The sequence below is a fragment of the Poecilia latipinna genome, unplaced genomic scaffold (assembly GCF_001443285.1).
Source record: "Poecilia latipinna isolate Pla-1442-1.1 unplaced genomic scaffold, P_latipinna-1.0 Scaffold809, whole genome shotgun sequence".
NCBI classification, from domain to species: Eukaryota; Metazoa; Chordata; class Actinopteri; order Cyprinodontiformes; family Poeciliidae; genus Poecilia; species Poecilia latipinna.
The window spans coordinates 262,077-275,923 of record NW_015113425.1 but is presented as its reverse complement, the minus strand read 5'-3'; the positions used below and the strand labels follow the sequence as shown (position 1 = coordinate 275,923).

General features: G+C 40.2%; 1 protein-coding gene across 1 annotated transcript; it reads right to left on the bottom strand.

Annotated features, from left to right (window-relative positions):
* Positions 1–1,388: 1,388 nt before the first annotated feature.
* naa80 (N-alpha-acetyltransferase 80, NatH catalytic subunit) lies at positions 1,389–6,558 on the bottom strand. The gene is made up of 2 exons (XM_015047129.1): positions 6,536–6,558; positions 1,389–2,572 (listed from the first exon to the last, which is right to left on the bottom strand). The coding sequence occupies exons 1-2, from the start codon at positions 6,556–6,558 to the stop codon at positions 1,618–1,620; spliced, it is 978 nt and encodes a 325-aa protein (XP_014902615.1). The 3' UTR covers positions 1,389–1,617.
* Between the last annotated feature and the right edge of the window lie 7,289 nt (positions 6,559–13,847).

Below are 13,847 nucleotides of genomic sequence, written 5' to 3'. Positions count from 1 at the left end.
TCTTCTTCTTCTTCTTCTTCTTCTTTTTGTTTAATGGCGGTTGGGAAGCAACTTAGGGTGCATTCACACTGCAGCCTGAAGTGACCCAATTCCGATTTTTTGGCAATTCCGATCTTTTGCCGGGGCCGTTCACACTGCCAGTAAATGCGACCTGTATGCGTTCTGCAGTGTGAACAGGCAAACGACCTGAAAGTGTCCCGCATGCGCAGTAGAGGGCGCAATAGCGTTAGAGTTCTAAGTGTTCTGCCAACTGCCATAAAAAGAAGAAGTGCTCAGTGTTTGCGGAAGTAAACATGGAGGCTAACGGTGGAGCTTAACTTACATATTTGAGTTGTTGTCCAACCGGAGCAGCATATTAACAACTTAATCCTCATATAATCCGTCATGGTTGTTTTTCTTCCCGCTTGCGCATATCAGGACACAGAATAGTGAGATTTGTTGAGTGACGTTCAGTTCGGATGAATGCGACCTGGCCGTTAGGTCGCATTTGAATCGGATACGTATCGGATATGGGTCACATTCGAAAAAAAATCCGACTTGTGCTGTTCACACTACCATGAAAAGATCGGATACAGGTCGCATTACGTCAAAAAAAAAAAAAAAATCAGAATTAGGTCACTTCAGGGTGCAGTGTGAACGCACCCAAAGCTACATAACGGTATCCATAACAACAGTCAGATGCCGTTTACATGACAACAAGCTGTCTGGAAGGAAAACCAGCTCTGTGCTTTGGTGAGAAGAAACTAGAGTTGAGATTTTTGGCAACTGAAAGAAACACAGAATGAATGTGTTGTAAAACACAGCATAACTACCGTGAAGTAAGTTAAAGGATCCAAAGGTTCTGGAATCTTGTTAATGTCCATCACTTCTCAGAACCGTTTATTTATAAATCCAGTGCTCTCTTCCAGAAAACTATCTATAAGACAGCCTTTGGTTCTTTCAGTCGGATAGCAATACAAAAACACGACGTGATTAGATTAGCAGACACCAAATCAAGCTTCTTCCACCTCAAACTCCTGGACTAAACCCATAGAAAACCTGCGGAACGAGCTGAAGGGACGAGAGCTTCAGAGAGAAGCCAAGGACAAAGTGGACAAAGAATAGAGAAAGATCTACATCTTCCAATGTTTGGATCTGTTTTCTTCACAAAAAGGACACTGCATAAAATGTTGACAGCATTGGTATCATTAGAGATTACACATTTATTTCTTCAAAAATGGTTTATTAAGTTTCCCAAAGGTTGGATTTTTTTTTTTTTGCACAAATCAGTTTGAAATCATGATATAGTGACAAAACAATTAATTTAAGCAAAGGGTCTTTAACGTAATTCTTCCAGAAATGCTATTAGATGTGGAGGGCTTTGTTTCTACCCTCCTGCTCCATCTGACAAGATTTTGTCTCTTTATTGGTGTTTTGTCCGTCTTTATGGTTCTTCTGCAACTGGTTCCGGACGTTGAAGGTTAGCTTGTGCAAGAAGTGCATTGATCTTTGATTGTTTGATTTCCTAATGCCGTCTCTGAGGTTAAAGACAGTTTTCCCTGAGTGTGTCTCAGTGTGTTTTATTTATGAAGTGTCTGGGAGTGTATACGTGCACTCCCAGACATGTCCAACTGTTCATCAAATGTCCTTGTGCATCCAAAAGATGGGAACTCCTCTGGCGTCTCTGTAGGGGGTTTCTGTCAAAGTCTGAATTACAGGGTCTCCTGAAAACTGGGGCGGTGGAGGAGAAGGAGGAGGCACTGAAGAGGAAAGAGAAGTAGGAGGAGGTGGTGGAGGTACGGAAGGAAGAGGACAAGGTGGTGGAGGAGGTGGTGGAGGTATGGAGGAAAGAGGACGAGGTGGTGGAGAGAGACTAAGAGGATTTTGTAAATTAGAAGGTGAAGGTAACCCATCAACACAAGTACATTCTACGTCTTCCATTCTTGTTGGCGTTTGTTTCGATGGGTTTGCTTCTGCGTTTGGAGCTCTGGAAAGTCTCATGAGCATCCCCGTAGGGAGGAGCGCCATCACAGCACCCTTGCTCTGCACCGGCGTGGACAGGACGTAGCCGAGATGGGCGTAGAAGTGCTGCTTATCATGGGTGGTCAGGCACAGACGCTTGAAGCCTCTGCGCTTAGCATACAGCTCCGTCTCCTCCATTAGAACCCGACCATAGCCCTTCCCCCGCTCCTGTTTGGACACCACCACTGACTCTACAAACAGGCTGCTGCCATGACCTACGACCCGGGTGAGCCGGGCGTGGCCGAGGAGCCTCTCCTCTGTCCCTCTGGGGCCCTGAAGGAGAACCAGGCAGACGGGGAACTCCGAGCAGGACTTCTGGAGGGAATGGACCCGGGCTGCCTGGCTCCTCCGCCACTCGGAGTTGACCAGGTCCGCGCAGGGTACCAGCAGGTCCGGACGCCCGTGGATCGGAACCACATGGATCCTCCCTGCTTCCTCAGCATCGTCATGTTTGCTTTTCTGAACGTCTCCATCCAGCAACGAGACTTTTTCGCCGTAGTGTGAATTTGGGAGGTTCTGCGGCTCAACATCCCACTGGTTTCCTCTCCCTGAGGACGTTAGCGCTTTAGACCTGTGACGATCAGGGTTCAAGTCAGTCTGAGCTCTGAAACTGATTGTTAAAATGTTACACAAGGCTTGGATGTACAGTTTCTCAATTTTCCAGTGAAGCAAAAATAACACAAGTCTACCTTATGCAACAAGTAGTTGCATAAGGTAGACATTTAATTCTAATCAGTTTTCTATTCTTTGGACAGCAGCTTTAGAAATGTAATCATTTAATCAGCTGGCAGCTTTTAAGACCTTTATCTGTTGGAGACAGGAGAAGAAAATTACATTTTCTATCTTCTTAATGTCTATGCTTCTTATTTTAACCTTCATGCTCTGTTTCTCTCACAAACTTCAATAGCTGGAAGGAATTTAAACTCTTTTCAATGTATTGACGCAGATTAAAATTTCAGTTCCTGACACAGATGTATTATGTAAGTGTGTGTGTCATCTAGAGGTGCGGCTGTTACTTTTGTAGGTGCGATAGCAACTAGCTGCACAACATTGATGTATTTTTTTTTTTATATTTGTGTAAAGTGGTTTGTAAATAAATCACCTGTGTTCATTTAAAGAATGCCATAGAGAACTGTGTGTCAATGTAAATTTTCTCAATTTTATGAAGGCCATTACCTTCCAAATTCACCAATAACCATATATAATAAATATTCATTAATATTTTTTTAATGTTTATCCCATTAAACCCCAATATTAACAATACATATATTGGTTAAGGAAAAAGAAAAGGAAAAAAAAAATCCTTGAAGCATAAGCAAACTTGTAGATATACATTTGGTCACAAAGCAGCATAACATGACATTAAGCAATAACACTGTTTTGTCCTGGCTGGAACATTTGAATATAGATTAGACAAAGTGGCAAATGAGCCCAAAAAATTTCACGGCAGCTTCGCTTAGCTGGAGATCGAGCAACATGAACTAATGTGTAAAATCATAGAAGGTCAACGCTGGTACGTCACTTACTTAATCTGTGTGTCATGCATAGAATGTCTGTTAAAGGGAATATATATAAAAAATTGTCTTTCAATTGTACTAGATTGCTTTTTCAGGAATAACAAAATTAAAATTTCATATTGTTCTAGATTTACAGATGCAAAAACAGGCTTTGATCAGAATTTATTCCTGAACGCAGCTGAGATGTACAGATAGAACTGCATACGGAGAGGTTTTTTGTGTGGCTAAATATATTTAATGCCATAAATATAACACACAGCTCAGTATAGTGTAATTACAGCAGGACCCTAAAGACAGAGAGTAGCTGATTCGGCCATAAAAGCTGTAATTTTCTTCATATAATTTCAAATCTTCTGCTGTAGCACAGTGTCATCTTTGGCTGAAACCAAATGGACATGGTGTGGGGAAAAAAAAGGAAAGTTGTTTAATGATCTATTTGATGGGTGGAGTGACCTGCACCACTCTGAAAAGGTGCGTTTAAACCCAGGTAAAAGAAGAAATGGAAAAACCGTCAGATTTCAAGTCACGTCACATGTACAGGCATGATCTTTGTACAAAAGACATAAATGCAATCGCTTTTATTGAGCATAATTCACGAGAATGCATTCCAGTTTGTTACAGCGCTAACACCCTGCAGCTAATAGGGAAGTGGTAGCTTTCTGACACGTCCCCACCAAGAAACATGTAAAGAACACTTAAAGCAGCTCAGTATACTGAATTCTTCCTTCTTCTTTCCACAGAAACACTGTATTAAATGCTGTATAATTTGGCCAAAATTGCATGTTAGTATAGTTAATATATGAAAAAGTCACAGAGATCTTTTCCAACGATGATCTACTTTTATCAAATTTAGGTTAGTTACAGATCCAATAATTTTTCCTTGCAAACAACTACAGGGAAATGTCTTAAGCAGCGAGTCTCTATGAATGAGAGCTAATTTTAAGAGTAGAAAGAAGCAACAATTCCACACAGTTTAAATGTAACATTATTTAAAGGAAAAATTTGAACACAGAAAAAAAGAAAAAAGAACCAACAACTGAGTAACATTGACTCACCCTGAGAGAGCAGTTGAGGACTAATCGCTGCCTGTTCTACAAGTATTTAACTCGTCTCTGACCACACCGGACTACTTCACATTCTCCTTGTAAGAGGAAACTGGTTATTGGCTAATTGCCACATACTGCCAAAAAAAGAAGAAAAAGAAGCAGCAGCAGTAGATCTTCACTCAAGATAAATGCTGATGTCCCTTCTGAGACCAGAGAGAGAAAAACTTGTAATACTTGTGCAGAACTTTCGGTCTTCTTTTCTTTCTTCTTGAAGATATCGTTGTTTTTCCTCAATTTAATTCACAATATAAGTTGTAATTAATATTTGTAATTAATATTTATTGAAACTTAGTCAAGATGACTTAAGTCCACCTTTAGGATTCTGAGCCTAAGTTGTCTGGATAGTATATGCTGACATTTCTTTGTCACAAAAGAGTTATACCTGAAAAATAATGTGTAGCCGAAGATTCCTGGTTGTTTGTCTCTTACAGTCAGAGCTGTACAGTAAACTTTTACAGTGCACAATAAAATAACCATACATTTACAATAAAATGAAAGTAATGTTTTTTTTGTTTTGTTTTTTTTTTTGTTTTTTTTTGTCAAAACAGTGGTTCATTTAGTGGCAGTTCTTGCAGGGTGGTCTCCCTGGACGAGCTCCTTCTTCAGAATCCCAAGATACTGGGTCTTCAACAACCTCATTGTCACAAGCAAGATGATGGACAGACAGCATTTCTTACAGTGGCCACTGCCTTATAATCGCATCAATCTACTTTGGTCATGTTTTTAGACTGTGAAAGAAAGCTGGAGTACCCAGAGAAAATGCACAGGGAGAACGTGTTAAGCAAAGACTCCAGGCCAGGATGATAAATAGACTAAATATATTTTACATTTTTTCTCAGTATTATGATAAATTGGGGTAGGCAAAAAATTATATTAACACATTATAATTTAAATCAGTTCAAGTTAAGCAACATTTCAAAGTTGGGCTTTTATGTTCAAATGAAGATCTTAAGTATGCTGATCATTCCTTCCTTCATGTCCAGGTGGCGCTGTTGTGCTCATGTACAACATCATCGCTTTTGTAGCGACTTTTGTACAGCGAGATCATTTTGATAAATTATACCATTTGCCAACTATGGCATTGGATAAGGGATACAATCGAGAAAGACACAAGTTACATCAACAGTTGTGAGTTTTGGATTTATTTATCGTGGCTCTTAGCACATAATACACATCCGCATTGATACACTCACTGTAACTCCGATAACAGAGAGTAATTTATTACATTCGGGAAAAGATCTTAATATTGGACAGAGAATGGGCACTCCACTAAATCGCAGAGTATGAAAAAATTGGATAAAATCTTGTTTCTCTCCACGGAAATCTTTAGTAAAAGGCGAAAGATTTATACGATTTGTAGAGAAACAAGACTGACTAACTTACAAATGTCGGTGCCCCATTTCTTTCGACATCATACCCACTTCGGTGACGGTGCTATTTGACTGCACAACATCAGAACTCATTTCAGCCTCACAAATGCAGACTGTGATGTTGTTTATTAAGCGTTCTGAAAACTTCACTGACACTATGTAAACTCTGGGCATAACGAGTTAAAAACATGGTTCGAAAATAAAGGCACCGACATTCTTCATGCAAAGTGCCGAAATTGGTTCTCATCGACGTAGAGGCTTGACGAAAATTGCGTCCTTCGTACAGCGGAACCGGGCCGAATTATTTCGACAGAGCTCTGTGCGAAGTGTTGTCTGATTGGCTAGGAGTTTGTTGCAGCGCTAAATAACTTAACTAAAAATCCGACGGGTTTAATTCCTGGGTGTAAATTGTAACATCGCCGTACACGGAGATGGTTGTCTGCATAAACGTGTGGCGGCAGCTCCGTGGCCGTTACGTAAAAACAAAACAGAGGAGGCCTGAAAGAAGGGGAAACCACGCGGATAGCAGCGTGACGTATACCGCAGCGGGAGGCGTGTCCCCATGGTGGTCTACGTCGTTGTACGAAAGGTGAGTGTTGAATGAGAAGACGCTGAAAGCACATCAACTGGATGTGTTGAGTCCTGAAATCCATTGAGACAATGCTTTGCTTAAACGCAAAGAAACCTTCCTTTATCTTCACATGAACTTAATGCTATATTGATGTATCTGTTGTATTTCATGAACACTGAAAGAACACCCCACCAAAAGGTAGGGTATCAAAAAATTGAGATAAACTCTTGTTGTTCCTCTCCACGGAAATCTTTAGTAAAAGGCGAAAGATTTATACGATTTGAAGAGAAACAAGAGTGCATGACCCAAACAAGCTATAGACGCCCCATTTCTGTCGCCATCACACCCGTTTCACTTACGGTGCTATTTGACAAGGAACTCAAAAATTCAAAGACGCTTGCCTCCTATGGCAGGCCGTTTTAACATAAATTCTGTTTCACTAANTTATTATTATTATTCATCTTGCTTTTTACATGTTTTTTACATGCATATTTTATGTATTTAAGTTGCAGATCTCTGGTATCATAATGGAGTCTTCCACCTAGTAGTGGCTGACTGTGGCTGTGTGGGTAGAATAGTCATCTGGTGATCAGAAGGTTGTAGGTTTGATTCCAGCTTCCTCCTTCCACACGTCAATATGTCCTTGGGCAAGGCACTTAACCCCAAATTGCCAACTGTTCTGCATATTGGTGTATAAATGTGAGCCTGAATGGATGAATGTGACTCTAGTGTAAAGTGCTTTGAGTGGCCAAAATGATTGGATGAAGTGCTATATAAGTTCAGTCCATTTAGTGGAGTAAAGTCTAATTTTTGCCTGATACCTTTTCTAAGGATTCTGTTTCTATGCTTGATCATCATCATAAAAAATTGTTTTCATTCCAGCAGTAATCACAAGTCACAAAAGTCCTGATTTCGTAGAGCGACTAAGTGATTTATCTAACACACAATTTCAGTAAACCTTGAGACTCTCTTTATGCAGCAATGAATGAATTATCAAAATATCATCTGGGAAGATGGCAAGAATTGTTTTCAAAGGGAAAAAAAAAAGTTACCTGGAAGCATAAGAGGTGCATTCATTTAAGAATCAAAGAGGAGAAAAGAAGAAGAAAATTTAATCGAGAAATTAAAATATCCAATGATGTAATTCTCTGCACCGAGGCAACACCTGGAAACGACTTTAGCTGGCAGCAGCTGTTCCTCTCATGTTTACTGCTGAACTGGCTGTGGATTGGTTAGGCCTCAAAATAGGTTGTGGGAAACAAAAAAGAGTGAAGTGGATTTATCTCCCAGGCTATTAGACGTTATTTACGTAATGTGACAACAGCCTGATTTTTTTCAGAACATAAGAACATAATGAACCAAACCTGATATGGTATTGAGGGCCTTGCTGTCTAGACGGGCCAGAGCAGCTTTGCTCTCCCAAACGTCTCCTGAAGCGATCCTAATTGTTTCATTGACTTTATTAAATCATTCTGGCATCAGAGTTGCACTCATAAAACATTAACCTTTGTTTATGACCTTCAACCTTTTTGATTATTTGTATGGGTGCCTGAAAATGTGTGTCTGTGGAGTAGGTTTGTGTGATAGTTTTTTTGTGTGTGTTACAATGGTAAGAAGAAACACCTGGCAGTACAAAAATCAAAGTCAAAACTCAGAAATAGGAGGAACTGAACTCCATGCTCAGAGCATTCATAGACTAGAACACAAGCAGAACTTGAACCAGTTCCCTTAAAGTAACTGGATTGTTTGACTTAAACCAGAATTAAAGGTGAATATATGTTTCTGTTTATTATTATCAGTGATTTAGAGGGGACAGTTCCTATTATCCTCCCCAGAAACGTTGGAGTCATCGTTGCTTCCTGAACTACACAGCTCAATAAATCTGGTTCCAGTCGTTCAGTAGAACCAGCTTCCTCTTCTCCATCACTCCATCCAGCTTCTTCTTCCCAAACTGCAGATAAATTGTTCACAACGTCCTCCGCTTCTGTGTACCCAGCCTTAGCTGTTTACATTTTGACTTACCTTCATTATGTGACAAAATGGCACCGGCGTTTGACGCAGTTACTATAGGCAAACACTGCAACACTTGCAATGCCAAGGAATTTATAATCTGTGAGAAATACTTTAATATTAAATTATTTTTGTAAACATAATGAAAGCACAATATTTCATCCTTTCAAAGGATGTAGTTGCTTTTATTGTGTCAGTGGCATTTTAACGGTGGTCATCAAACTCAAACATGATTTTCATTGCAGCCATCAGGTCAGACACACGAACTGGTTCCTGTTACTAAACATTGCCATACAGTGACACCTACTTATTTATTTATATTAGATTTTATTCAACAAGCTGTCATGTTACTTTTTACTTACTTTTTTTTTCCTGGTTTTTACATGAGCTCCTCTGTGAATACCTGCTTTATATTGTAAATGGTGAGCATTATGAACTTTTTTTTTTTCATTGGACACAAAATAACTGAGCAATCTGCTGAGTCTGCAGCACACAGATCAAACGGATCTGTGGGAAAAGTCCCCGGGCACCTCAGAGCCAGCAGCAGCAGCAGCAGCAGCAGCGCCGCAGCAGCAGCAGCAGCAGCAGCAGCGCCGCAGCCGCAGCAGCAGCAGCCAGTCTGATGTCACAGGACTAAAGGGGAGTTTTCTAACATTCCACTCATTCCACTCTTCTGCCTGAGCCATGTCCCGAGGCTCCAAATGAAATCATCTCTGGAACCTCATAAGTTTGTGTCAACAACAAAGTCAGATGAAAACACACACACACAAATTGAATACATCCAAGCATGTGCACTGTTTGCGTTTTGCTATCATCCGCCTCTGGAACTGTTCTCAAAGGTGATTGGGTGAATTTGCATATTTTTGAATGTGAGCTCTGAACTCTGGTTATGTGCAGCCCTGAGTGCATGTGGCTGTGCTCTGTCTGACTTCAGGAAGAGGGGGGAGGTACCCCTTGCTTGAACGCAGCCCCCCCAGCAGCTGTCTGACACAGCTGTGGCAATTTATAATACATGCATGCACTCGCATATTAACATACGAGCCCCACAGTATCAAACTCCACTAAGGCCACCAGAGGATGGTACCTTCCTTCTCAGGTTACCGTGGCACAGGCAATGCTAATTAAATTGAATCAAAGTTTCCCGCAAAGGGAAGTGATGAAAATGAGGTAGGAGCGGTTGACACGTCTCTGTGTGCCGCAGCGAGGTAGAAGTGCACACACAGGGTTTACAGAGAGTTCATCTAACAAGCAGCACCGCTGCAGCAGCTCCACGCCTCCAGCCCGTCGCAGCGGGAAGCAGAACCGACCATGACCAAAGAGGAAGCATGGCCGATGGCCTGCAGGAGCTTTACATGGTGGCGCTTGGGTGAGCTAAATTAAAATGACCTAAAAAAAAAAAATCATCTTTAATTATTATTACAGTTATGCCAAGCACATATAGAACAGCTTTGTTCACTCAGGTTGAGTTTTAACCAACGACAAGCTCCCATGTGTTTTATTGGTAAGGTAAGTTTGTTTTAATTATACAGCACATTTCCAGCAACAAGGCAATTCAAAGTGCTTCACTGGAATTATATTTGTGATAGATGAACATAAAATGGTGCTTGTGACTTTCAAAAATCCAAAATGTCGACCCCCTGCATTAGCAGCCAGACTCCTTAATGAAAGCAGAGCGACTAACTGTCTCCAGGAATGACCTGATTAGTAAACAGAGTCCAGCTGTGTGAAATGTAACCTCAGAGTAAATCCAGCTGTTCTGACAGAAACCCCAGAGGTTTGTCAGAAAACATCAGAGAAAAAAAACGGAATAAAGCAGGAGCACAGACCAGAGATGAATATGGAAAACTTCATCCCTGACCTATAGGTGTATAGATATAGGATAAATAGGTGCAACTACTTTTAAATGACACATTAGAATATAAAGTTAACAAAACACAAGACAATGTTGATTGGGATTCATGTCTAAGCAAGAATATGGATATATTGGCTCATTACTTGTTGCAGATTGTAATGCATCAGACCCCAAAATCTCTGTTTTCACATGTACTCATGCAAACACAAATACAGAGTTCTAATAAATAATTTTTTTTGGTGATATTAAAATTAGTTTTTGGTGTGGATGAAAGGTCAAAGTGCATACAAACGTCTGGACTAGGCCCAGATTGTGCGACGGCTCAGTGTTCTAGATGTGCCAGTGGCCTGATGTTGCAGTTACTGAGCGATCTGGAGGCGTGTGATCATGTGAAGTACGCCAGTCATGATGGGCTCAAATTCAAACCAAGTATTCAACCCCTATAGAGAATATCCATCTCTGGCTGGGATGTGTATCAAACTCAGCATGAACTGGGTCAATCTTTTCTTTTTCTTTTGGGAAAATAAAAGTGGAAGAATTGAATTTAAAAAAAACATCTCCATACCTTTTTTGTTTGTTATATTATCATTTCTTCTAATATGGGTGTTTTTCATGGTGAGTAACAGTTGTACATGAGGACTGCTGCTCCTCATACTGCTCCTTACTTTTTGCAGGAGGCCGGTCACTCATTTCCATTCTGGCCCAGAAACATCTGTGAACTTGTACTGTAAGGCGTTTTTGAGGAAATCGGGTATTTGGGCATTCCTTTCTCCTTCTCCGAACTCATCCCGTCCTTCCTGCCCCCTCCCGCTTTGTTGGGGCGGACATGCCTTTAGCGCGGCTCTGAAAAAGGGATTTGCATTAAGATGTGGAAAGTTGAGTCAGAGGACAGAACGTGTGTGGGTTTTCCTGTGAATGTGTCGCAGCGACTTTGTGCTTGAGAAGCGTTTTAGAAGAGAAGAGAAGTTTAACAATTAAAGCCTCAGAGTTCATTTCTTTTTAGCGTAATTGAACAGCCTTTGTTATTTTATTTACAATGCTTTGACAAAGTATTTGCATCTCTCTTTTTTTACATTCAGTAATTTTCCATCCACAGAGTTTAGTGTCCATTATTGTGATTTTATGGGACTGGCCAAGGTAAGGTAGAACATATTTGTAGAAGGGAAATCCAAGTCAACTTAGCTAAACGTCATTTTGTTTTGATTGAAGTGACATCATTCTCTTTTTTTGTTGGCTCTAGTGGCCTTTATTTGAAAGTGCTCAGACAGGAAGTGGGTTAATGAGAGAGAGGGAAGACATGGCCAGGAATCCAACCTGCAACAGCCACAGGCCTCCTTATGTGGATCATTAACCCCTGCACCACCACAGCAACACATATCATCATTGTCTTATGTTTATAAACATAACATTTATGACGAACACAAAGGATTCTTCGTGAATGCTTATGACTGGCTAATCTCAAACTGAAATTAATTTAATTAGTTGTCTCAAAACAATATATATTTTAAATTATTTTAAAAAAGCATATTCCTTTTCATGGACATAATTCAGCGATGCTAAACCCATTGATTCATTTCTTTAAGGGTAAAAACTAAATTTCATTAAACTACTGTGTACAATTTTTCTTGATGTAATTTTTATCCATTCAAGAACAAAACACAAAAGCATATACATATCCAGTATAGCAACAATCATAGCTGCATAACATGCAACGTGTCCTTGGCTGGAAAAATCTTTCCTGTCAGGTCATATTCAGCTGTAAGGCTTACTGGTTTGTGTGAGAATTGGTTGTGTGATTAAATCCTCGGTATCATGAATCAGAAATGACGTATTGTCATTTAGCATGCATTTAAAAGGTGACTTGGCCCAATTTTGATCAGTCACTATAAGAGAGTCACCTTCAGCAACAGTTTCTATTGAGCAGTTATTACTCTGGATTTATATGCACCTGGGCCAGAAGGAAGCAGTCTTATGAGTCTATGTTAGGCTGATCTATGTAGAATTAGAGATTAGAAAATACATCACACCAGTTCTACAGTCACTACACTGGCTCCCTGATGCTCAAAGAATAGACTTTAAAGCACTGTTAGTTTATAAAGCACTGAACGGCTTAGCATCACAATACATTAAAGATCTGCTGTTGTCATAGCAACCTTCCAGATCTCTCAGGTCTTCTGGTTCTAGTTCTAGTTCTACTCTGCATCCCGAGAACCAGAACCAAATGAGGAGAAGCATTTGAAGATTGAACTCAGAACCAGAAGGGAAAAAGCATAAATGCTCATTTATCCTTGTTAGTGTCGGTCTCATTAATAGCTTTAGATAATCCCAAATAAGCTGTGGTGGTTGTTCTGTGTGTGGTGTAACATTATGTCATGTTTCAAGTGCATTTATGTGCAGATGTTCTAGCTGTCTACAAAGCAACTTGAGCCTTGGGGACAATAAAGTTGATCTAAACTAATCTAATCTAATCTAATCTAATCTAATCTAATCTAATCTAATTATCAATAGAAGATCTTGGTAAAAAATGAAAGCAACATAGGATGGAAATACATCTTGTGACGTTGCAGACACTTTAAACCCACACTTCTGTATCCAAAATGTTTGTCGGTCTGATGTAATATTTTAATATTCTAAAAAAAAAATCAACTCATGTTTTTATTTACTATAAGTTGAAAATCATGATGATTAGCAAAAATAAAAGCTAAAAACATCAGTCTATGTGTAAATAAATTCTACTTCACTTAGTATATTGACATAATGAAATATATGAACTTTTCAATAATATTCAAACTTACTGAGAGCCGCCTCTATATGTGACGAGCCACCGAATCGCATTAAAAGTTTAAAACATGTCATATTTTACACTTGGAGCCAGACGGTTCATCACTTCATGACTTTGCCGGCAGTTTCTGCACAATAACAAGAGCTGCATTAACATCCACAGTATAGCTGTGTGAAAACTAGAAGCTAGAACTTCCATTGTGCCCGCTTCATGCCCCCGCCTGTGTGTGTGCGTGCACAGGAATGCATGTGTGCGTGTGTGTGTGTTTTTTCTTGGCTGCCCGCTGTGTGCACTCAGATTTCATGTTCAGAGGGAATTATTCACTTTGATGTTTTCCGATGCAGGCAACTGCTGATACCCCTATTAGCTCAGGAGGACCTGATGCAAGCTGCGCTAGTGCAATTCTCCAGAAAACTGTTCATTTTAATGCAAAGAAGGAGAAACACAGAACGAAGCTGCATTCAAGTGCAGCCTGGGGATGTCAACATAAAAAGACAAAACCACTGTTAATTAAGGAGATAAGGCGCCGGAATCAGCATGGTGATAAAGGAATCGCTGTCCTATGACAAAGTCGGGAGCAGTGCTGAATCACAGAATGGTGGAGGGTTGGCAGGGACCAGGGGGGCTTGGAGCAGAGT

Coding starts and splice junctions, on each gene's coding strand:
- naa80 (XM_015047129.1), bottom strand. CDS start 6,558: ATGGGGACACGCCTCCCGCTGCG. Junction 2,573..6,535: donor GGGACACGCCTCCCGCTGCG/GTATACGTCACG, acceptor TGATCGTCACAG/GTCTAAAGCGCTAACGTCCT.